This window comes from Colobus angolensis, unplaced genomic scaffold (assembly GCF_000951035.1).
Source record: "Colobus angolensis palliatus isolate OR3802 unplaced genomic scaffold, Cang.pa_1.0 Scaffold301, whole genome shotgun sequence".
Lineage (NCBI taxonomy): Eukaryota > Metazoa > Chordata > Mammalia > Primates > Cercopithecidae > Colobus > Colobus angolensis.
This window is the reverse complement of record NW_012116278.1, coordinates 3,229,233-3,253,898: the sequence shown is the minus strand read 5'-3', so window position 1 is coordinate 3,253,898 and position 24,666 is coordinate 3,229,233. Positions and strand designations below refer to the sequence as shown.

Genomic DNA, 24,666 nt, shown 5'->3' with positions numbered 1-24,666 from the left:
AGCAGAACCCCAGGAGATGCGGCAGCCCACACAGACAAGCTCGTGTTTAAGAGCCAGATTTGCCTTCTCTCTAGGTGTATGTGTGCTCTTGGGTGGGTTCTGTAATCTCTTCGTGCCTCGCTTTATTTTATTTGTTTATTTTTTGAGACAGAGTCTTGCTTTGTAGCCCAGGCAGGAGCGAAGTGGCGTAATCATAGCTCACTGCAACCTTGAACTCCTAGGCTCAAGTGATCCTCCTGCCTCAGCTTCCTGAGTAGCTGGGACTCCAGGTGTGTGACACCAAACCACCAAACCTAGCTTTTTTTTTTTTTTTTACTTTTTGTAGAGACGGGATCTCACTATTCTTCCCAGGCTGGTCTTAAACTCTTGGCCTCAAGTGGTTCTCCTGCCTCGGTCTCCCAAAGTGCTGGAATTACAGGCATGAGTCAATTTGCCCAGCCACTGGCCTCCCTTTCTCATGTGGAAAATGAGAACAGTAATACCACCTTGGAGTGATGAGTGTTTAATTATCTGTAAACTGGCTGCTCTGATGGGAGGTGCCTCAAAATGCTTTCTGTGCTCATTGTCTTCCCATATGGTTTGTTGGCTCCATTATTCTAGCTGGGCCCAGGTCGCATGGGAGCATGATGATGCAGCCCAGCTTCGCTGGTCCCAGTCCTGGCACTGCCACTAACTTGCTGTGTGGCTTTGGGCTAGCCCATGCTGAGGTCCCCCGCATCTGCCACAGGAAGTCAGTGGGCTGCATCATCCATCTTTTCAAGGACTCTCCCAGCTCTGATGACCCAAGGTTGTAAGTCTATCTTATTCCCAACCTCCTTTCTCTTTTCCAGGCTCTGGCCATCTGCTCTTGCTCCCCTTTCTCTGTGGCCAAAGCCCCACTTTGGAAATTTCCATCATCAGTGGTTGTGTGTCAGTCACAGCACACTGGGTTCACTCCATGGCCTCATCCTTGGGCAGTGGCTTCCCACCTGTCCAGTGCTCCTCTCCAGCCTCAGTCACCAGCATCTCTTACTTGGATTATTGCAACGGCTCCAAAGCATCAGCATTAAGCATCAACACAGATGAATCCTCCTCCTACAGACATTGTATCATGTCACACCTCTGCCCAGAACCTCCCAGTGGCTTCCAGTATCATGCAGAGTAAAAGAAAAGTCCTTCCCTGGGCCTCTCTTGAAAAAACTCATAATCTAACCATTTATCCACCTGTCCCTCACTGTCTACTGATACTTTACCCTTCATCCCTTTCCTGCCACACCAAACACGCTGCTCTTTGCGTTTGTTCCACCTTCTGCTGGAATGCTCTTCCCCTAGAGATCCACAAGATTCATTCTCTCACTTCTTTCACACCTTTGCTTAGAGAACACTTTATCTTTTTTTTTTTTTTTTTTTTGAGATGGAGTATCGCTCTATTGCCCAGGCTGGAGGTCAGTGGGGTGATCTCAGCTCACTGCAAACTCCGCCTTCGGGATTCAAGCGATTCTCATTCCTTGGCCTCCTGAGTAGCTCGGATTACAGGCACGCACTACCATGCCCGGCTAATTTTTGTGTTTTTAGTAGAGACGGGGTTTCACCATGTTAGCCAGGCTGGTCTCGAACTCCTGACCTCAGGAAATCTGCCTGCCTCGGCCTCCCAAGGTGCAGAGATTATAGGCGTGAGCCACCACACCCGGCCATGAACACTTTTTCTAGTGAGGCCTTCTCTGGCCCATTTACTCTATTTAATTATCTCCATTTATTCCCTCTGTTTAAGCCTCCTCCCCACTCCCAGCACTCTCTATTTCCCTTCCCCACCTCATGCTTCTCTGCAGCCCTTGTCATGTTCAGAAGTAGCCTAGAATTTATTTATGTTCTCGTACTCACTTTCCCATTAGTAAAGTCAGGAAGGCAGGGAGTCTCCTGTGTTCGCTGCTGAGTCCCCAGTGCAGGGTGTAGGACAGGTGGTTAACAGCATTTGTGGCATGGTTGGATGAACCTGTATGTATCTCACTTTGGTTCAGGGTCCAAGCAGGTGCTGTCACCAGGGAGCAGCAAGGAATGTCACAACCAGCAGGACACCACCTGCCTCACCCACCTGCCAAGTTGATTGATGGCTTTATGGGTGACTTATAGGGTTGCTTTTGGCTGCCTGCTGGTGGGACCACCTCTCTTCCCCACCCTCTCCATCCCAAACTTGCTTTTCCTCCTCTCATGTTTCCTATTTTGGAGACAGGTACCACTATTCATTTTGTGTCTGCAGCTAGAAATGGGGCACCCCTTACCTCCCGTCTGTTCACATTCATCAAGGCCTTTTGAATCTATCCCATAAATATCTCCATTGTCGGCCACCCTCCATTCCCATTGCCCTCACCACTAGCGCCTCCTGTCTTTGGATCCTGACCACTGCTTTCCCACTAGCCTCTCTGGTGGCTCATCTGCAACCAGAAGATCTGTCCCTGGTGCCAATCCTGTTAGGTCACTCCTCCTCTGCCTTAAACCCTCAGTGGCTCCCCTGTTCTGCTGTTCAAACTTGTCTGAGGAGCTGCCCCTGTCAACTTTGCCAGCTCCACTGGTTCCAACTCAGTCACTACTCTTCGGCCATAGGAGCTGCTGGCTGTGCTCCAGACTTTCTCTTACTGTTCCATCCCTGTGCCTCTGCACAAGCTGCAACATGCACAGCTCAGGTGTCACCTCCATCAAGAAGCTCAATCCTTCACCCCATTCTCCCTTCCATGAACAGGCTTTTTTTTTTTTTTTTTAATCTCAGAAAGTTATGGGAATAGAAATAGCCATGATGTCAAGAACACTGACATTCATTGAGCATTTGGGCAGGTCCTTTGACATCTCTGAGCTCATTTCATTTTCCTCTCAACCTTGCAAAGAAGGGACTTTGTCTGATTTTCCAGATGGAGGGAATTGAGCCTAAGAAAGGTGACTTGCTCAGGTGTGGCAGCCAACAGGAACAGCTGGGATTTTAATGTAGTTTTATCTGAAGCCAGAGTTTATTCTGTCTATACAATAAATGAGATGTTCAGAACCACCTTGACCTCCAAGAGTTGATGGTGAGTGGTTTTTAAATGGAAAGACTCCATCTGAAGTCTGGCAGAACAGCATAACAGTTAAGAGCACACTCCTTTTTAACTTAGATGGACTTCAGTTCCTAATTCCTGTTGCATCTTGCTGTGTAATTTCGGGCCACTTAGCCTCCTTGAACCTCAGTTTTCCAGTCTGTACAATGGTATGGTGAAACCTACCCGCAGAATGCCATTGTGCGGATTTGGTGACATAAAGATGTCAAGTGCTTTGCAGGGTATCCGGCACATAGCAAGCGTTTAATGTCACTGAGATGCTGGCTGGGACGGAGTGGGGTGTGGTGTTTCTTGCATTACCAATGCCCGCCTCTAGAGGGAAGCAGGAGCCAAAGAAAAGGGCCCTTGGGCTGTCCCCAGTGGATTGTGAGTTTTGGTTCTCTAGGGACCCCACAGCACTTTGATCAGAGTAAGAAAGATCAATGAGGTCAAACAGGAAGTCGTCTGGAGCTAGGGGAGCCCTTAGGAGGGGAGACTGGGACCCAGAGACAGAGAAACAGTGGGGTCAAGGCAAATAAGGGGTGCTTCTTGTAACAAAGTGAATTGGTGTCCTGGAGTGTTGCGGGCATTTTCTATTTTAGTACAGAAAAATTACCCCCTCCCACCTTTAGGTCTAACCTATGAGCCTCACTCACCTGCAGCTGGCAGAGTGGACAGGAGGCTGGCAGTGATGTCACAGAGTGGGGGAACCAGGGAATGTTGGAGACAGTGGGGTTTGGACTGAACCACAAAGGGAGGAGGGAGGACATATGCTGAGCCCCTCTCCAGGGGCCCATCACTTTGTCCACCATGCCATAATGTCCACTGTCCCTATCAGGTCGGCTGGAGTGGTTCTGCCCCACTTGTCTCTTACCCCTTTTGGATTAGTAGGCAGCCAGGCGTGTTCTTCTGGGGCTGCTAGAGGAAGACACAGCAAGCCCCACTGTGAAAACACATTCCTAAGCCCCTGCTAGTGTCCTATCTGCTGTGTTTTCATTGGCCAAGCAAGTCACATGACAATTCAGTCCCTTATCACCAGGAAGGGGTTGTTGGTGAATTCCCGACCGCTGCTGCCTCCTCTCCTGTCCTGGCCTCTGTGCTATTGTGGCAGAAACCTGCCCCAGAGTGGGCTGCAGATTCTCCCAATGTGATTACATGGGGCCCACCCAGGTAACTGTGGATTACCTCAAGGTCACCGATTAGCAACCTTAATTGTATCTTCAACTTTAATGTTTCGCAGTGGGGTCATTATTCTGTCTACCACAGTGTTTAAACACTTGTATCAAGAAAATAAAAGAATGAAATAATTTCCCAATTCTAAAAGCTGGAAAAAGAACAACAAAGTAACCAAAAGTTTAAAAGCAGAATTTACATCTAATTAATCAAAATCTTTTTTTGAAAAAAATTAACAAAATAGAAATACTATGTAGCTTAATCAGGAAAAAAAGGAGAAAGCGCAAATATATAAAATTAGAAAGAATGAGGGGGAAATAATTGTTGAAACAAAAGAAATTGTAAAAATCTTGAGAGTCCATAACATACTTTTATTTTAAAAAGTTTGAAAAACTAGGAAGTAGATAATTTTCTGGGAAAATACAGTTTATTAAATTGACTGCATTAAAGATAGAAACTATCAATTTCTGTAGAAGAAATTTATTAAGGAATTACCCTCCCCCAAATAGGCAACAGGTCCAGAGAGTTTCACAAGGAGAGTTTCACCAAGCTTTGAAAGACCAGTTACAGTACTACATAAATTGTTCTAGAGCATTTAAAGTAAAACTTCCAAATTCTTTTTGTGAAGCTAATGTATATTGATAACCACATCTGATAGGGATAATACAAAAAGAAAATTACAAGGCAATGTCACCTACCAATACTGTTACAAAAATACTTAATAAAATATTAGCGAACAGAATCCAACCTCATAGTATGAGGATAGTAAATCATGGTCGGGTGAAATTTATCTGTGGAATGGAAGTTTGATTCAATATAAGTAAAGAAATTATGTGCCTTTTTTCTTATAGATGTGGAAAAAAGAAAACAGAGGGAGTTGATGGCTATTATATTCATATGATAAAATGGCACTCTCTCTTTATCTCTACCTCTAAGCCTTTGCCCTAAACTCAACTTCTTCCTTAATGTGCAAATACTGGAGCTATTTAAAATCAGGAACAAAGCACAGATATCTACTAACTTTAACATTGTACCGGTGTCATTAGCCATTACAATTAGACAAGGTAAATCAGACATAAAAATTAGAAGAAGAAGTTAAAGTATTTCTACTTGCAGATGACATAATAGTATTACTGGTAAACCATTGGAAAGCAGAAAGAAAACTACTCAAACAATGAAAGAATTCAGAAGGGAAGCAAGGCATACAATTAGCATACTGAACTCAATAGTGTTATTATACGCAAGCAATAACTACAACAATAGTGAGAGAGAAAACTCCATTTACAATAGCAACAAAAGATAACATACTTAGGAATAAAGTTAATAAGAAATTTGCAAAATTAATATAAAGAAAACTTGAAAACAGTCCTGAAAGCCGACAAAGTAGGTTTGAACAAATGAAAAGCCATTGCTTGGTGGTTAGGAAGAATCAATGTTATAGATGTGTCAGTTCTTCCTGATTTATAATTTTCCCTAAGTTAATCTATAAATTTAGCACAATCATGATGAAAATAACATCAAGATTTTTTCTGACGCTAGACAAATTGATCCTAACATTTACATGAAAATACAAACAAGAATAAAACAGGCAGACTCCCCAGTGGAGTAGAATAGAAAGTTCAGAAAGAGACAAAAATATATATGAAAATTTAGTATATGATAAAGGTGTCATCTCAGATGGATGATTGGACCAAAGATATTCTCCTTAATAAATATGCTGAAATGACTAAGTAATCATTAGGAGAAAGTGTAAAGTTAGATCCATACTTCCTAAATACATAATAATAAATGCCAAATGGAACAGGTTATACTTCTAATATATAATGCTATACAAGCAAATGAAGAAGTGTGGGTGAATTCCTCTATAAACTGGATGTAGGGAAAGGCTTTCTAATGATAACCCGAAGTCCAGATTCAATGAAACATTAATAAACTTGACTTTGAGGAGCTAGTATTTCTAGTATATAAAGAGTACTCAAAAATTAATGGGAAAAATAAAAAAGAGTAGAAGACATAAACAGATAATTAATAAAAACATATAAAAATGACCCTTAAACATATGAATAGATGTTAGTCTTCACTCATGGTAAGAGAAATGCAAGTTAAAACCAAAATGAGATACCATTTCTCACCTGTAGGATTGGGAGAGGCTAAAGAGTTGCTGAGGGCATGGGGAAACAGGTATCTCAGATATCATATACTCTTATAGAAGAGAGCTTGGGAGCATCTAACAAAACTGTGTATGTTTATTCATTTGGCTAAAAAGTTCATGCTTATAAGTTAACCCTAAAGGTACACTGTATATATCTGTTCTCATGTGTTATTAAAGATATACCTTGGCCTGGCACAGTGGCTCACGCCTGTAATCCCACACTTTGGGCGGTTGAGGAGGGTGGATCACCTGAGGTCAGGAGTTCGAGACCAGCCTAGCCAACATGGTGAAACCCTGTCTCTACTAAAAATACAAAAATTAGCCGAGCGTGGTGGTGGGCGCCTGTAATCCCAGCTACTCGGGAGGATTGAACTCCTGAGTTCACTCACTTGAACTCAGGAAGTGGAGGCTGCAGTGAGCTAAGGTGGTGCAAATGGGGAAAATGTGAATTAAATAATTGGTGACTCTGGGTAAAAGGTAACCGGGAATTTCTCTGTATTATTTTTGCAACATTTCTGTAAATTTGGAATTATTTCAAAAGGTATCCAAAAAGCTAAAATTTTTTCTCCTTCCTCTCTTTCTCTTTTTTCTTTCTTCCTTTCTTTCCTTTCCCTCCCTCCTTTCTTTTTCTCTTTCTTTCTTTCTCTTTCTTTTCTTTCTTTCTTTCTTTCTTTCTTTCTTTCTTTCTTTCTTTCTTTCTTTCTTTCCCTCCTTCCTTCCCTCCCTCCCTCCTTCCTTCCTTTCTTTCTTTCTTTCTTTCCCTCTCTCTTTCTCTTTTTCTTTCTTTCTTTCTTTCTTTCTTTCTTTCTTTCTTTCTTTCTTCTTTTCTTTCCTTTCTTTCTTTCTTTCTTTCTTTCCCTCTCTCTTTCTCTTTCTCTCTTTTCTTTTCTTTTCCTTTCTTTCTCTGAGCCTTGTTCTGTTACCCAGGCTGGAGTGCAGTGGTGAGATCTCAGCTCATTGCAACCTCTGTCTCCTGGGTTCAAGTGATTCTGCTGCATCAGCCTCCCTAGTAGCTGAGATTACAGGAGCATGCCACTATACCTCACTGATTTTTGTATTTTTAGTAGAGATGGGGTTCCACCGTGTTGACCAGGCTGGTCTTGAACTCCTGACCTCATGTGATCCACCTGCCTCGGCCTCTCAAAGTGTTGGGATTACAGGTGTGAGCCACTGTGCCCGGCCAATAGGCTAACTTTTTAAAGCTTAGTTAGATGTGACAATATATTTAAAAATAATAAGACATTATTTGGTAAGGGGGAAAGGAAAAGAAGAAGGACACATCCTCTGGTGCAATCAAGAACTTTAATTGGAGGCAGCACTTCCCATGGGGGCTTCTTCAGGAGCTGGGGTGACTCTTGCTTGGTGGCCCAAGGATGGCTCAGACGTCTTCTCCTCCTTCAGGGGAGTTTCCGAATTCATCTTCATGACTCCTGTCCACCGCCCGCATCCTCATGGAGGCGCCCCAGCAGCTGTGCAGCCGCCGGCTAGAATGCTCAGGGCCTCCCAATGAGGCACGGCTGGAATGGCCAGCGCTCCTGGCAGTAGCGGTTTAAGTTTCTCTTGTAAAAATTTCTTTGGGAAGCATATGCATTCAGATCTGAAAGAAGAAAGGAAAACATTATGCTGGGTGAAGGCCTTTGAATAGGGCTTGGATGAACTGTTCTTGTTGTTTGTATCCATTGCTGTATCAAGAATTCCTCAGATTCTTGAATCCCAAGGGACCCAAGGCAGCCCCTAGCTTAGGACTTGGAAGTCTTTTGTGATAGGAGGAGTTTCTTGCAGTGTGTTTTGCGTTGTGCTAGGTTGGTGGCTTCAGTGATGGTAGGCTGTCTGGCAAAGCACAGTGACATAGAAGGTAGGAGACTTGGGCCCATTGTGGCTCTGACACTTACGTCATTCCCTAGCGCACTCGCAGGAAGTCCCTTTCCCTCTGTGAACCTCACCCCTGTGGGGGGTGGGAAGGGCAGAAGGAAGGAGAGGGTGAGGTAGTGGGGTTCCTACCTTCTCAAGCTTGATTCAAGCAGAGCTGTTCCTCTTTGGTCTTTTATAGAAATTGGACTCTGTGAAATGTTGTTTTCAAGGGGGTTTCAAAATGACTGGGTTGGGTAATCCTTAGTTCTCAACAGGACTCCTGGGGTGGCTGTGAGTTATGTGAGACCACCTGGGCATAGAATTGCTGCCCAGCGATGTGGCTGCATTTCTTCTTCCTGGGCTGTGCCCCCGTCCTGGGATTGGGCATCTGTTCTTCCATGACCTGGAGGCATTTCACCCCCAGTTGAACTACATTTAATCCACAAGTGTTTTCTGGCATTGTTTACTTGCCATGCACCTGGCTGGATCTGGGGGCATAACAGGGAACAAAACTGATGTGGGCCCTGCCCTCCTGGCACTTACTGTCTAGTGGCCAAAGTAGACATCAACTAAGCATATGAAAAATACACGTATAAGATGATGACGCCAGGTGCAGTGGTTACACCTGTAATCCCAGCACTTTGGGAGGCCAAGGTAGGTGGATCACTTGAGGTCAGGGGTTTGAGACCAGCCTGGCCAACATGGTGAAACTCTTTCTCTACTAAAAATACAAAAATTAGCCAGGCATGTTGGTGGGCACCTGTAATCTCAGCTACTCAGGAGGCTGAGACAGCAGAATCACTTGAATCTGGGGGGTGGAAGTTGCAGTGAGCTGAGAGTAGAGATTGCACCACTGTACTCAAGCCTGGACAACAGAGGGAGACTCCATTTCAAAAAAAAAAAAAAAGAAAAAAAGAAAAAAAGATGATGCCACCAAGCTTTGAAAGGAAAGCATGGATGTGTGCCCTTTCCCCTCAGACCTGCTCCTCTTCATCCTCTTCCTAGCTTGGAAGATAGTGGAGTCAGGTCTTAGACTCTAGGGTCTCCCCAGTGTGCTCTGGAATATGACTGGGGCTGTTTGATGGGAGCGATTCCATCTCCCCATCTCGCTTAGCTGAAATATCAATGGGGTCTGGTTATCAGGACCAGGCTCCCTGTCTAGGGGTTTCTGGTCAGTGTTAGGACCCCAATTTGGGACTCACCCTCAAACTCACTGCTGCTGGAGGAAGTGCTCTTTTTTGACTGAATCAGGGGTGTTCTTGAAGGCAAATGGGAGGCTGCGTTAATGCGCTTGGGATTTTGTCTGTCAAGCACATCCTTCTGAAGCTGCAGATCTGGCAATGAGAATTCCACAGGGTCACATGGGGAGGCTTAGGTGAGATCACGGAAGTGAAGGTGTTTTGCAGGCTCTGAAGCAGCGCATACAGACAAGTGGGGGTTACTATGGGGTGGGGGTGTACCTGAAACTACCACCTCCTGTCCTCTGAGGGCTTCCCCTCACAAGTAGGTGCTGAATTCAAAGTGTGTATTTTAAAATAATACATTATATTTGTATGTATTTATGGGCTACATATGAAATTTTGTTATGTGCATAGAATGTATAATTATCAATTCAGGGCAAAGTATGTATTCCTTTTAAGACATTAACTTTTTTCCATTTATAAATGTAATGCATATGCTTTATAGAAAAGTTAGGAAATAATGAATAGTTTAAAGAGGAAAAAGTGACCCCAAACACCTCTTCCCCAAGTTATTATCACAGTTCCGGTCTTTTCCTATGCATATTTTACATAGTCCGTCATATCCTATGTATTATGGATAAATTTTACTTATTTATTATTTATTTTTTGAGACAAGGATCTGCTCTGTTGCCCAGACTGGAGTGCAGTGGTGTGATCATAGCTCACTGTAACCTCAAACTCCTCGGCTCAAGCAATCCTCCTGCCTCAGCCTCCCAAGTAGCGAGGACTACAGGCATGTGTCACTGCGCTCAGCTAATTTTTAAATTTTTTTTGTAGAGAGTGGGAGTCTCACTATGTTGCCAGGCTGGTCTCGAACTCCTGGCCTCAAGTAATCTTTTAGCCTCAGCCTCGCAAAGTGCTAGGATCACAGATGTGAGCCACCTCACCCAGCCCTGCATTTGACTTTATTTATATACATTATGGCATAAATAGTTTTTCATGTCAATAATTTTTAAAAATGGTTGTACAATATTCTAGTTTTTGAATAATGTAAGATTTATTTAACCAAAGGTCTAATGTTGGATTTTTTATTTTTTATTTATTTATTTATTTATTTTTTGAGGGAGTCTCACTCTGGTACCTAGGTTGGAGTGCAGTAGTGCAATCATGACTTACTGCAGCCTCGACCTCCTGGGTTCAAGCGATCCTCCCACCTCAGCCTCCTGAGTAGCTGAAATGAGAGGTGTGTGCCACCATACCTGGCTAATTTTTTTTTGAGACGGAGTTTCGCTCTTGTTGCCCAGGCTGGAGTGCAATGGCATGATCTTGGCTCACTGCAACCTCCACCTCCCGGGTTCAAGCAATTCTCCTGCCTCAGCCTCCTGAGTAACTGGGATTATAGACATGTGCCACCATGCCCAGCTAACTTTGTATTTTTAGTAGAGACGGGGTTTCTCCATGTTGGCCAGGCTGGTCTCAAACTCCCGGCCTCAGGTGATCCACCTACCTTGGCCTCCCAGAGTGCTGGGATTACAAACGTGAACCACCGTGCCCAGTCTGGCTAATTTTTTATTATTTGTAGAGGTGGGATCTTCCCGTATTGCGCAGGCTGGTCTTGAACTCCTGGGCTCAAGTGATGCTCCTACCTCCCAAAGTGCTGGGATTATAGGTGTGAGCCACTGTGCCCAGCCCAAATTTTTCTACCATAAATACTGTTGCAATGAACATTGTTGTATATGAGACTTTGTCTTTATATACTTCTAGGTTTCTAGAAGAACAACAACGAATTTTGTCGACAGTCTGAGCTGTGTTCTGTGATAGACGGCTCTGTCATTTATTAGCTGCATACCTTAACTATTTGCCTAACCCCCGCCTGCCTCTTCATTCAGATCTGCAAAATAGTATGTTCAATTTGAATACTAATGTCCACTTCTTCGAGTTATGGTGGGGATTAAATAATATCATTTTACTGTTAAAATGTGAAATATATGCTCTGAAACAGTAAGGGATTTATCTGATCACAGCTGGGTCCCCAGTGCCTAGACAGTGCTTTGCATATTATAGGTTCTCAGTAATTATCATCATCCCTCCCTTGGGAAAAGGCATTCATATTTTTAAGGTTCTTGATTTTTATTGTGACTCTACTTCCGGGGAAAGTATTTTAAAGACCCTCACATGTGGATTTCTGTCAGAACAAATCATTGTACTATCCTGTCTCTCAGTGGGAGTCTGCCAGGCTCCTGGCCATTTGTGTGAGTCCTAAATTTGGCTGATTTTGACAACAATGCTTCCTTTTTTTTTTTTCTGTCTGAAATAGTTGATTTTGATCCCTGATCTTCTCTGCTTGATCTCTTTTCCTGGATCTTCAAGAAGATTTTGATTACAAACTGAAGGCCAGGGTGTCTTCTCTGTCTCTCTCTCTTCCCTTGACATGGTAGCCTAGGAAGCCTCATGTTCCAGAGGCCCTGGCTAAAGATTAAAAGGGGGATGGCTGGTTTGTACTAGACTTTGTGTAAGCAAGAAATGCATTTTTATTTTGTAAACCATTGAGATTTCAAGGCTTATTTGTTTTAGCAGCAGAACATACTCTATCCTGATCAATACCTATATATTGTTTCTGTATGTTGAGTGCCTACTCTGTGCCAGACCCTGAGCCAGATGCTTATTTATATTGCCTCATTTTACCCTCCCAATGATCCTGAAAAATAATGATGTATTGTGAATAGCCCTATTTTACAGGTAAGGACAGTGAGGCTCAGGGAGATCAAGAGACTTGCCCAACTTCTGTGGCAGAACTGAGATTTGAACTAGCATGTATTGCCCCCAAAACAGGGATCTTAACCCACTATTTTTATAGTCTTTAATCCAGTGTTTCTCAGACTATAATGTATATTCAAATTTCCCTGGAGATCCTGTTGAAGTGCCAGTTCTGATTCAGTAGGTCTGGAGCAGGGTCTGAAAATGCATTTGTAACAAGCCCCCAAGTGATGCCAATATTGCTGGTCTGTAGACTACACTTTAAGTGCAAGAGTTTAAGCTCTCTTTTTTATTGGTTTGAGTACTTAGCTATCCAACACCCACCTCATTTTAAATTGGAATTATCACTCAAAAGATGAAGGCAGTTTGGGGGTATCCCAGCAGGTAGAGAGTGAGCAAACTGAGGTTTAGAGAGGCCATGCAGTAGAGTGTCCTTATCTGATACCTACTTTGGGTTGATGGCTTGTGCTCTTGGGTTTGACTGGGAACCTTGGAGTCATTGATGGCATAGGGCTCCTGACAGTCCCCGCAGCATAAACAGAAGATCTTCGAGATCAGGTTTTGGTGGGCTGCTGTTGGAGGCAAAGGAATGAGGGGCATGGGTTCTGGAATCTGAATTCCAGATGCCTATTGGAAATTGACTGTGGTGGCGGGGGGGGGGGTATCATTGGGTCAGCCTCTCCCAGGGTATTAACATAATACTCCTCCCCTCTCCCAAATCTTCTGTAGCTTCCCATGGCCAGCAGATCCAGTCCCTTCTGCCTAGGCCTTTTTTTTTTTTTTTTTTTCCTATTCTGTACAAATTTTCTTACCCATGGAAAGGAGTTGAAATCTCTACTCTGCCAGCTTTGTCTGCAGGGATGCCTTGTTGAATCAGCCGATCTTGGTTTGAGCCCAGTTCACTGGGCTGGGCTGTTTCCTAAGTAAACACAAGACTGTGGCTGAAAAACGCTAGTCCTTCACCTGTGTTCGCACTCCAGATAGGATCTGATGACAGCAAAATCCCACCTCATGCAGACACGCACGTAAACATGCTCAGGTTTCAGATAGCTCTGTGTCCTACCCCATTAACAGGTGCATGTTCTTGGGTGGATTCTTTACCCTTTTTGAACTTCACTTTTATCATGTGAAAAATGAGAATAGCAGTGCCTACTTTGCAGGAGTAAAGAATCATATATATGAAAAGTAGCTCCTGTGGTACTAGGTATACGATAAGTGCTCAATCAATGGTCATTCCTTTTTCCTCCCTTCTCTTCATGTGACTTCCTGGCTTCAAATGATCCCAGCTGGTCCAGGTCCTATGGAAAGGAAGCATATGGACTCGTAGCTTTAAATTCTGGTTTTGCCACTAATTTGCTGGACGGCTTTGGGTAGGTCCGTGCTTCTTTCTGTGTCTCCGGCTCCTCATCAGTAATAAGAAGTTAGACTAGATAATCTCTTCAAGGATCTTTCTAGTTTTGAAGGTCCAGGATTATAAGACCTTGCTTTAGTTCCCGATTCCTTTATTTGTGTGTCAAGTTTTTCAGATCTCTGGATACATTCTGTTCTCACTCCCCTTCTTGTGGCAAAACCCCCCTTTAAAAGGAAATTCTGATCATGGTATTGGCTAGGTGTACTTCACAATACCTCATTCACTTTGCTTTGTGAGTTTTGCCTTCGTTATAGGCACTTGAGTCTCATTTTCTCTACTGCCGTACCCTGGCCGGAGCCACCATCATCTCTTGCCTGAATTACTGCAATAACTTCCTAACTGGTCTCCTTATTTCTCTTACCCTGGACTTCCTCCATAATTAATACAAAAGGTGGGGTAGTTCTGTTAAAATGTATCATGTCATCTTTAGTTCAAAACTTCCAAGGACAGGAAAAAGTGGGAATAGTAGACGGAGTGATATAATATGGAAGGCAGAAATGGAAACTCAAATAGAATCAAATAGAAATTTTAGTTCTATAAAAACCAGTATCTGAAGAAAATATGTATTGGGTAGGGTTAACCACAGATTGGACAAAGCAAAAGCAATGATCAGTAAACCTGCAAAAAGGTCGATAAAAATCCAAACTGAAGCAGAGAAAGCAAAAAAGATTTAAAAAGGATGAAGGGTACACCAGTGACCTTGCGGGATGCTACCAAGCTGTGTAACATACACGCATTACTGGACTCTCAGAAGGACCAAGGACAGAAAAAATGTTTGAAGCAAGAGTGGCTGAAAATTTACCAAAATTTACCAAATGTGATAGAAAGCATCAACATAAGTACTCAGTGAGCACCAAACATGAAAAACAAAAAGAAAATCACACCTAGGCACATTTTAGTCAAATGGCCAAAAAGTAAACTAAAGAGCAGGCTCTTAAAACAACTGGAATAAATAAAGATGAAAAAAAGAACCTGTAAACCTTTCACTTCATATTCCATGAAAACATCCTTCAATAATTACGGCAAAATGAAGACATTATAAGATAAACAAAAATAGAGAGAATTTGTCTTTAGAAGACCCAGCCTGCAAAAAATGCTGAAAGATCAAAGGAAAATGATACCAGATGGAAATTCACGTTTACAGAAAGGGATGAATAGGATAAGAAATAGCAAATATGTGGGGGTAAATGCGAACTTTTTTTTTGAGACAGAATTTTACTCTGTCACCCAGGCTGGAGTACAGTGGCGTGATCACAGCTCACGGCAGCCTCAAACTCCTGGGCTCAAGTGATCCTCCTGCTTCAGCCTCCCCAGTAGCTGGGACTACAGGAGTGCACCACCACACCTGGCTAATTTTTGCAGTTTTTATAGAGACAGGGTCTCCCTATGTAGCCCAGGCTGGTCTTGAACTCCTGGACTCAAGTGATCCTCCCACGTTGGCCTCGAAAGGAGTGAGTCAAAAAGATTTTTTTCTCTTAGTCTTTCTTTTCTCCAAAATTGTTCAGTGGTTTCGCATATTCCTCAGAAGAAAAACCAAAGTTCTCACTTGGGTCTTAAGATATTCTGTAATGTAATCATCCTGCTTCCCTCCTGTCCACTCACAACCCTCATCACCAACTCTGTCTTCAGTTCCTTCAATTCCCCAATTCCATTTGCCCCCTTGCTGAGTTTTAAAACACAGCAAGCTCTCAACTCAACAATTTGTGCTTGTTTTACTCTCTACCTGGAATTCAGTTCTCTTAGATAACAACATTCTGTCATTACCTTCAAGTGTTTGCTTCAATGTCACCTTTTCTAGTGAGACTTTCTCGGTTGTATTTAACATTATACCCCCCGGGCCGGGCGCGGTGGCTCAAACCTGTAATCCCAGCACTTTGGGAGGCCGAGACGGGCGGATCACGAGGTCAGGAGATCGAGACTATCCTGGCTAACACGGTGAAACCCCGTCTCTACTAAAAAATACAAAAAACTAGCCGGGCAAGGTGGCGGGCGCCTGTAGTCTCAGCTACTCGGGAGGCTGAGGCAGGAGAATGGCGTAAACCCGGGACGCGGAGCTTGCATGAGCTGAGATCCAGCCACTGTACTCCAGCCTGGGTGACAGAGCGAGACTCCGTCTCAACAACAACAACAACAACAACAACAACAAACATTATACTCCCTTGTCCAGTACCCCAACACTTCCTAACTCTTCCTTGCTTACTTTTCAGACATTTTCTTTCTTTCCCTCCCTCCCTTCCTTCCTTCCTTCCTTCCTTCCTTCCTTCCTTCCTTCCTTCCTTCCTTCCTTCCTTCCTTCCTTCCTTCCTTCCTTCCTTCTTCCCTTCTGTCTCTCTCTCAGTCTCTCTCTCTCTTTCTTGACAGGGTCTAGCTGTATGCTCAGGCTGGAGTGCAGTGGCACAATCATGGTTCACTGCAGCCTTGAACTTCTAGGCTCCTCCTGCCTCAGCCTCCTGAGTAGCTGGGACTACAGGTGCATGCCACCATGCCCAGCAAATTCTTAATTTTTTTTTTTAAGAGAAGGGGTCTCACTCTATTGCCCCAGCTGGTCTTGAATCAAGTGATCCTCCCGTGTTTGCCTCCCAAAGTGTTGGGATTACAGGTGTGAGTCACCGTGCCCAGCTTCATTTCCTAACACTTTACATAATTTGCTAAATTACTGTGCCTAAGGTCTGCTTCTCCCCACTAAATTAGAAGTCACATGAGGTCATGGATTTTAGCTGTTTGGTTTACTGTTCTATTCTCAGTGTCTAGAGCAGTACCTAGTGCAGTGTGGGAAGTCAATAATTGTTTGTAGAATAAAAATTGAAGGTGTTTGTAGAATAAACTAGCATGTATTCTTGTCTTGAGTAAAAGCATTTGTGGGCCCTGGGGTCAGTAGAGAGGTGGGGGGTAGTTTTTGTGCCAGGAATATCACAAGCTGTAGGACACAGCTTACCCCATTCACATGCTAAGCTGACTCTGATGGTTTCATGAGTCAATTTTAGTTCTGCTCTCTGTTTACCTGTTGGAACTATTTTTCTTCCCCATCTGCTGCAAAGCATATCTATCTTCTTCCCGTGTTTCCTATTTTATGGGATGGTCCTATTATTCACTCTGTCTCTAGAGTCAGAAGCCTGCCAGCCTCCTGCTGTCTGCTCATGTTCATCAGTCTTTGAACTTTACTTTCCAAATATCTCTTCAGTCTGTCTGCCCAGTCAATCCTTTGCCATTTCCTTCACCAAAGTGTAAGCCACCATCACTTCTCACGTGGACCACTGCTTAAACTTTTTCATTGGCTTGTTTGCCTCCACCTAAAGCTAGAGTTATCTGGTAGACATATAAATCCTATCTCTCTTCTTCCCCAACAACCCTCTGCCCCACCAAGGGGGTCCCCAAGTCTGCAGGTCCAACTCCTTTTGTGATCACCACTGTTATTTTCTTCAGCCTCATCTTCTCTGGGTTGCACTCACCGCTCTACAGCCATAAGAGATGCTGTATAGGCAGCTCTCCCAATCACCTTTTACTAAATGGATCTGTTCACATCCTGTTCCCTCTGCCTGGGATGTTCTCACCTCAATCCTTCATTCATCAAACTCCAGGATTCAGCTCAGGGGCTACAGGAAGGCATGGGATGAGTTAGGAGTCCCTCGCTTGTGCTCCCACAGCACTCCCCCGCTGGCCCACCATGTTTTCCTGTATCACAGACTGTTATTGTACAGTGACTGCCTAACTCATGGTAAATGATCAATAAATACTTGCTGAAACATTGTCTTGTAACTGCCTATTGTTGACAGTCTGGATACTAGTTCATGAGCTTTTTCCTTTTTCTTTTTTTTTCTTGTTTTTTATTTTTTGAGACAGGGTCTCACTCTGACACCTGTGCTGGACTGTAGTGGCACCATCAGGGCTCATTCCAGCCTCAGCCTCCCAGGCTCAAGCGATTTCCCTGCCTCAGCCTCCTGGGTAGCTTGGAATACAGGCTCGCACTACCATGCCCGGTTATAGTCTCTTTTTTTTTGTTTTGTTTTGGTAGAGGTGGGATTTTGCCATATTGCCCAGGCTCATCTTGAATTCCTGGGCTCAAGCAGTCTCCCTGCCTCAGCCTCCAAAAGTGCTGGGTTATAGGCTTGAGCCACTGAGCCCAGCCAAGTCCAGCCAAGTTTTTTTTTTTTTCTTCTGCGTTTATTTACCATGTATTTACTGAAAACCTGCCATGTGCCAGGTACTGTTATGTGCTGCAGATATAGCAGTGAACAAGACACAAGATAGACAAATGTCCATGGAAGTAGGGACAGTATTTTATTCACTTTTGTATCCTCAGCATTCAGCCCAGGGATGGGCAAAGAATAGGTACTTTATACATATTTGTTGAATAAACACATGAACCTTCTTGACTGTTGGAAAAAACTATGCCCAGCAGATCTCCTTTCTCCCTTCCACTAACTGATTTTTAACTTTCTGCACATAAGCTGTTCCCTATGGTTAGATACGATGCAGGCTAGACACGTACAGATATCCCATTGTGTGGATTTTTTGGTCAAAGTGGGGGCACTCACTAGGTCCATTTAGCCCCAATCTCCAATAGTCTTTTGGATCTGCTGCCAGGTGAGGTTTCTTTTTTTTCCCCTAGACTTAGTGTCATGTCATGGGATTTTATTTTTTAAATGTGATTTGAGCTCTGATGTATTTTATTGAGCTCTCTTTAGTGGATTTATTTTGTTTTTCTATAATTTATAAAGAAATAGAAATTTATATAGGCAGTTAGATCTTTTGTTTTGGAGATGCACCATTTAGCAAACATCCTTGCTATTAATCTGCTTCTTTTTCTGCTACTTGCTTTAGTTTCCATTGTCTTCATCCACTTATAAAAATGCTTGCCTCATGGAGTTTGGCTTTGTTCCAGACTGCCTTGTGTATGTTGAATGTAGAAGGAAGTGCTTCATAAGAAAGGAATGGAAGCATAGCTCTGACAAGCCCCCACCATGCATCAGCCCTGAGTGGTTGGAGTTTTGTTGGAGTGGTAATTAATTTGTCTAGGGGAAATTGCTAAAACTTGAACTTGGGTCCCTCTAAACCTTTGTCAGCATGTGTTCTGTCTTGGTAAATCATAAAAGAAGGTCACTTTTTTTTTTTTTTTTTTAGCTTATATTCGAGAGTCAGTAATTTTCAGGTTGTTGATCATATGGCCTCTTTTAGGCTCTGCTTGGCCAAGAAATTCAAGATACTGTGCACAAGTAGAAACTGTTTATCAATTGTAGTGTACTCTTTCCTGCTTGTCATGGTCTCATCTGCATGAAGGTTGTTGCCTCTTCCTGGAAAAACTCCATATATATACTCCCACTATAGGTACTCTCATGTATTTGTCTTAATAAATGGCAAAAATTCACTAGATGACTTAGGATTACTGTAGCCATGATGACAAAGTTTTGATGTCAAAAATCAGATTTAAGAGGAGCTCTAGAGAAGAGAGAAGACAAAAATGTCAAACATATAATAGAAGGCTTCTTTGTCTGGAATGCTCTGGCCTCAGAAAGAAAAAAAAAAGAAAGACCTTACTCTCACTCAAACCTCTGACACCTACTTTCTTTGCTTCTCTCTTTCTCTCTCCACCCAACTTGATCTTTACTACCCACTTATACTCCTCTTATTCCTTCCCCTGGTTGCCCAAATAAATTTTTCAGGGAGCATTTTTCTGGAAAAGAACAATCACATTGCCCAATACCCGCCTAAAACTTCTGCACTGAAGGTAGATCCAGAGAGGCTGAATTTAAACCAAGTAAGAGTTGAGTTGGGTAAAAATAGAATCTTCCCAAATTTCAGAACAAAAGAAAGTTTGTTTTCTATATCCTGTGGGATTCAGGATTCTGTTCATTACTAATTGTCTTGGACTATCATATTTGTACCAATTAGTTCATTTCGTTGTTGACCTTCAGGCCAGGCACAGTGGCTCACACCTGTAATCCCAGCACTCTGGGAGGCTGAGACAGGAAGATTGCTTGAGTTTTGGAGTTTGAGACCAGCCTGGACAACATACCTCATCTCTACTAAAAATCAAAATTTAGCTGGGCATGGTGGTGTGCACCTGCAGTTCCAGTTACTCAGAGGCTGAGGAGACAGGATTGCTTGAACCTGAGAAATCAAGGCTTCAGTGAGCTATAATCATGTCACTGCATTCCAGTCCAGGCAACAACAGATCTTGACTCAAAAAAAAAAAAAAAAATAAATAAATACAATTTTTGACCTTCAACGATGGGGAAAATGTTTAAGAGTAGCAGGATGAGAAAGCTCAGAAGATTCAAATAACCCATCTAAGCCTAATATTTTTAAAAATGGACTTGAGAGGGTAAGAAAAATAGGAAGTATGCCACATGAAACTATTTCAAAAGATTTTCTCTTAAGGGTAGATAGGGCAAAGATTCATTAATAACAAACAAAATGATGAATCAATAGGTGACTTAATAGACTTCAGGACACTTTCAAAGGACATTCTGGGGCAAAGAGTATAAGTAAAAGGAGCCCTTTCTTCTCTGTGCAAAAGCTCATATCTAAAATAGGGGATTTAGAAAAAAATCAATTGGAATGGGAAATTCCATTAGTGTGGATATCTTCATCATTTTCCAAGAGTCCTAAAATGTTAACTGGAAATCAAAATAATCTTATGGCCTACTAGATAACACAACTGGCCCCTGAAATAAAGATAGGAGCAAAATTCCCTCTGTTCCTTAAGAATTTGGAGTCTGTGGAGAACACTTGCACTTACTGTATGTAGAAAGGTCATTAGAAGAACTAATGTTCCATGTCAGAAGGACAGCTGTCCGTATCTGTCTGCTGAGTCTTTCTGAGGAGACTTTTGCACTTAACACTTTCCTATCTTGCCTCTAAACTCCCAAGGGGCATTGTCTATAAATATAGATGAACTATACTGCTATAAATATAAGCTATACTGCTTGCTTGTTGATACGGTTTGTTTCTTATGTGGAGATCAGACTTTTCTATTCCAACTATGATTAAGACTAATTATTCTTCATGATGAATATTTAGACCATTCCAGTGCATGATTCTCCAGCACCCACAGTGGACTATGCCTTCTTATACAGAATCTGAAGGGATGAAACCCTTCTTGGGGGTTTAGCTACTAGTACGTGAAACAGACTTCTGAGGATTCTGAGTTGAACAATTTAAAGTGCTTTTTCCCCCCCTCACCTTGACTGACATAGAAAATCATATAGCCCACATCCTAGGGTACACCTGACCAATTTAAAATCCTTAGCTCAAGTAATTATGGATCACAGAAACCTTCGGGTTTTATTTTAGCTGATTAGGGGAGTCTGCACCATTGCTAACACTCCCTGTTGTGCCTGGATTAATATCACAGGTGAGGTTAATCTATAGCTAAGCCCAAAGAAAAAGCAGTCTGGCTATCAAAGATAGATGGTCATGCCAGGGAAATCATGGGGCATGATTCCAGAGAGGCTTTCACATCCTTTTGAAAATACTTTTAATTATCATTGTCCTTTTTCTTTTTTTTTCTTTTTTTTTTTTTTGAGAAGGAGTTTCACTCTTGTTGCCCAGGCTGGAGTGCAATGGTGTGATCTCGGGTCACTGCAACCTCTGTCTCCTGGGTTCAAGCGATTCTCCTGCCTCAGCCTCCCGAGTAGCTGGGTTACAGGCATGCACCACCACACCCAGCTAATTTTGTATTTTTAGTAGAGACGGGGGTTTCTCCATGTTGGGTCAGGCTGGTCTCGAACTCCCAACCTCAGGTGAACTGCCAGCCTTGGCCTCCCAAAGTGCTGGGATTACAGGCATGAGCCGTTGCGCCTGGCCTTCATTATCATTGTCTTGCATCATTCAGGTTCTGTTGTCTAGAGAGCTGAATGCTTTATGTAGCCTCTGGTTTGACAAATGGTGCAACAAATGATTCAAAGACAAAAATGAGAAAGAAATGAGGCAGACTGATACTCAAAATGAAAACCAGGTATCTGTACATGGAAAAATGGAACTGTGTTTTCAAGAAAAGCCAATGACAGTGGTGAAGATCTGGACAATCTTGGAGGGTCTTTCCTGCAGCTTTGGTTGAGGGAGGACCAGAAGGCAGAGAATGAGAATAAAAAGAGAAGCTCCCACATTCCTAGATGACGATGGATTGCCCTGTAACCACGGTAACAACAAATCCCCAGAACCTGTGTGATACCCATTTAATCTATTAATGAAACTCCCTTGGTAACCATTCTAACAGACACATGCCAGTAGGTACACTTCATAGCTAAAGGTCTACCATTCCCAAGCACTGCTGTCTCTGAAACACCACCAGTGCGTGAACTCAACACCTCCCAAAGCCCCTTATGCATCAGCCATGAGCTTTGTGCAGGGACTTTGCCATACAAGTACAGTTCTCCCTTGTTTAACCAGAAATAAATTCAGTTTTTGTGTCATGTAGTGAATGGAGGCATCTTCCACCAAAGCAGCTTATGGATATACAAGAAAATGTAGTTATTCAAATTCTCTTTTTCTCTTTTTAATACAAATGATAGCTTACTATACACCATGTTTTGCACCTTGATTTTTTTCAATTAAAAATAAACCTTGGAGATCATCCATATTATCAGTCAGCAGGGATTTGAAGTGTAGGTTTGTCGGCACCCTGTACTGATGGTCTCTTCACATGTTTACCAGACAATTTTGCAAGAAAGAGGGTAGTAGAACCACTTTCTCCTCTGAGTGTTGAGGGCAGAGAGCTTTGAGCTCTTGAACCCTCTTCAGAAATGAAAAGGCGCTTAGGGACAGCAGTGTATCAGTTACAAGCACATTCTCTAGGGTTTAATTCTTGGAGATCTACTGTTAGCTAGGTAATTTAGAAGAATTTATGACCTCTTTGAATCTGTTTTCTGACCTGTAAAATGGGGATGATAATAATAGTATCTACAATAGAAGGTAGTTCTGAGGATTAAATAATGATGGAAAGTGCTTAGCACAGCTTTCTGGTGTGTCGTAAAGGCTTAATAAATACAAATGAAGGTTCTGATGCTGATGAATACGTAGGGAAGATGCCTAGGGGGTGTGTGGCACTTCTTGCACTACCAGTGACCCCCTCTAGAGGGAAGCAGGAACCAAAGAAGAGGGCCCTTGGGTTGTCCTCCAGTGGGCTAGGAACTTCAGGTCTCTAGTGACCCCATTGCACTTGGATCAGAAGAAAGATCAATGAGGTTAAACAGGAAGGCTTCTGGCGTTGCGGGCGGGGGTGAGGGAGGTCATTCAGCACAGGTGAAGACTGGGACCCAGAGAGAGAGAGAAACAGTGAGGTTAAAGCAAATGAGGGATGGGGATTGCTTCTTGGAGCAAAATTAATAGGTGTCCAGGAGTGGTGGGGACATTGTCTCTTTTGGTACAGAAAAACTATCACCTCCCGCCTTTTGGTCTAAACTTCACGTGAGCCCCACTCACCTGCAGCTGGCAGAGTGGACAGAAGGCTGTCTGTGATGTCACAGAGCTGGGGAACCAGGGAATGTTGGGGCTGGGGGGTTTGGACTGAACCACAACAGCAAGGAGGAGGGAGGAGTTCTGCTGACTACGATGCCATGCTGTCCATCCACCAGGCTGTTCACTGGGGCACAAGTCCTGGGGCCTCGGGAAGCACCTAGAGGATGGCCAGAAGGGGGCAGTACAGCACTGGACACTGCAGACCTGGGTGCCATTCTGTCTCTGTCCACCCACTGGGTAGTAACCTTAGACAAAGGGACTTCATATTCTGCAATATGGGAATAATAATGTATTTCTTTTCTTTTTTGAGCTAGAATCTCACTTTGTCACCCAGGCTGGAGTGCAGTGGCCTAATCTTAGCTCATTGCAGCCTCTGCCTCCCCGTTTCAAGCGATTCTCATGCCTCAGCCTCCCACATAGCTGGGACTACAGGCATGCGCCATCACGTCCAGTTATTTTTGTACTTTTAGTAGAGAAAGGGTCTCACCATGTTGGCCAGGCTGATCTCAAACTCCTGACTTCAAGTGATTCCCCCCTACCTTGACCTCCCAAAGTACTGGGACTATAGGTGTGGCCTTCCCCTGGCCAGGAATAATAATAATTATATGTCCTGTATGCATTTTTAAGTATTAAATGAAATCAGGTAAACATTTAACATAGTGCCTAGATGTAGTAAGCACTTTAAGAAAGGGTAGTTACTGGCCGGGCGCGGTGGCTCACGCCTGTAATCCCAGCACTTTGGGAGGCCAAGGCGGGTGGATCACGAGGTCAGGAGATCGAGACTATCCTGGCTAATACAGTGAAACCCCCATCTCTACTAAAAATACAAAAAATTAGCCGGGTGTGGTGGCGTGCGCCTGTAGTCCCAGCTACTGGGGAGGCTGAGGCAGGAGAATGGTATGAACCCGGGAGGCGGAGCTTGCAGTGAGCTGAGATCGTGCCACTGCACTCCAGCCTGGGCGACAGAGAGAGACTCTGACAGAGAGATGCTCAGTCTCAAAAAATAAAATAAAGAAAGGGTAGTTATTAAAAACATATGTAAATATAAAGTGACATTTTCTTCCCAATTTATCTTTCAGAAAAGAGGGAATCACTTCGTATTGGAGTCCTGACAAAATCTCTCACCTTAGGAGGCATTCTTTCCATTCCTTTATTTAGGACAAGCAAGTACCATACACATCTGAGGAAGCCACATTGGATTAACACGTTCTCAATCAGGGCTATCATTTGATGCATCTGGAGGTCACTGGCTACAATGGAAACAGAAGCAAAGGAATTCAGCACAGCTGTGGGGTCATTCAGGTGGTTGGGGAGGGTGATGTGACCCCACAGCTGTGCTGAATTCCTTTAATAAATATTTGATGGTGAGTTAAACCGCCTTTGAAAGCTCACAGGTAAAGTCACACTTTTTTAAAAAAATTATACTTCAAGTTCTAGAGTACATGTGCACAACGTGCAGGTTTGTTACATAGGTATACATGTGGCTTGTTGGTGTGCTGCACCCGTTAACTCATCATTTACAATAGGTATATCTCCTAACGCTATCCCTCCCCGCTTCCCCCACCCCACGACAGGCCCCGGTGTGTGATGTTCCCCACCCTGTGTCCAAGTGTTCTCATTGTTCAGTTCCCACCTATG

At 43.3% G+C, this 24,666-nt stretch overlaps 1 protein-coding gene across 2 annotated transcripts; it reads right to left on the bottom strand.

Moving 5' to 3' along the window:
• Window positions 1-7,654: 7,654 nt before the first annotated feature.
• LOC105517535 lies at window positions 7,655-23,047 on the bottom strand. Of its 2 annotated transcripts, XM_011950083.1 has the most exons (5): window positions 22,993-23,047; window positions 12,971-13,077; window positions 12,608-12,730; window positions 9,423-9,554; window positions 7,655-7,966 (listed from the first exon to the last, which is right to left on the bottom strand). In XM_011950083.1, exons 2-5 carry the CDS (start codon window positions 12,972-12,974, stop codon window positions 7,863-7,865), a joined length of 363 nt encoding a protein of 120 aa, XP_011805473.1. In that variant the 5' UTR covers window positions 12,975-13,077; window positions 22,993-23,047; the 3' UTR covers window positions 7,655-7,862. The 2 variants fall into 2 exon arrangements, with proteins under 2 accessions (XP_011805473.1, XP_011805472.1); XM_011950082.1 differs by lacking the exon at window positions 22,993-23,047 and having other exon boundaries at window positions 12,608-13,126.
• Between the last annotated feature and the right edge of the window lie 1,619 nt (window positions 23,048-24,666).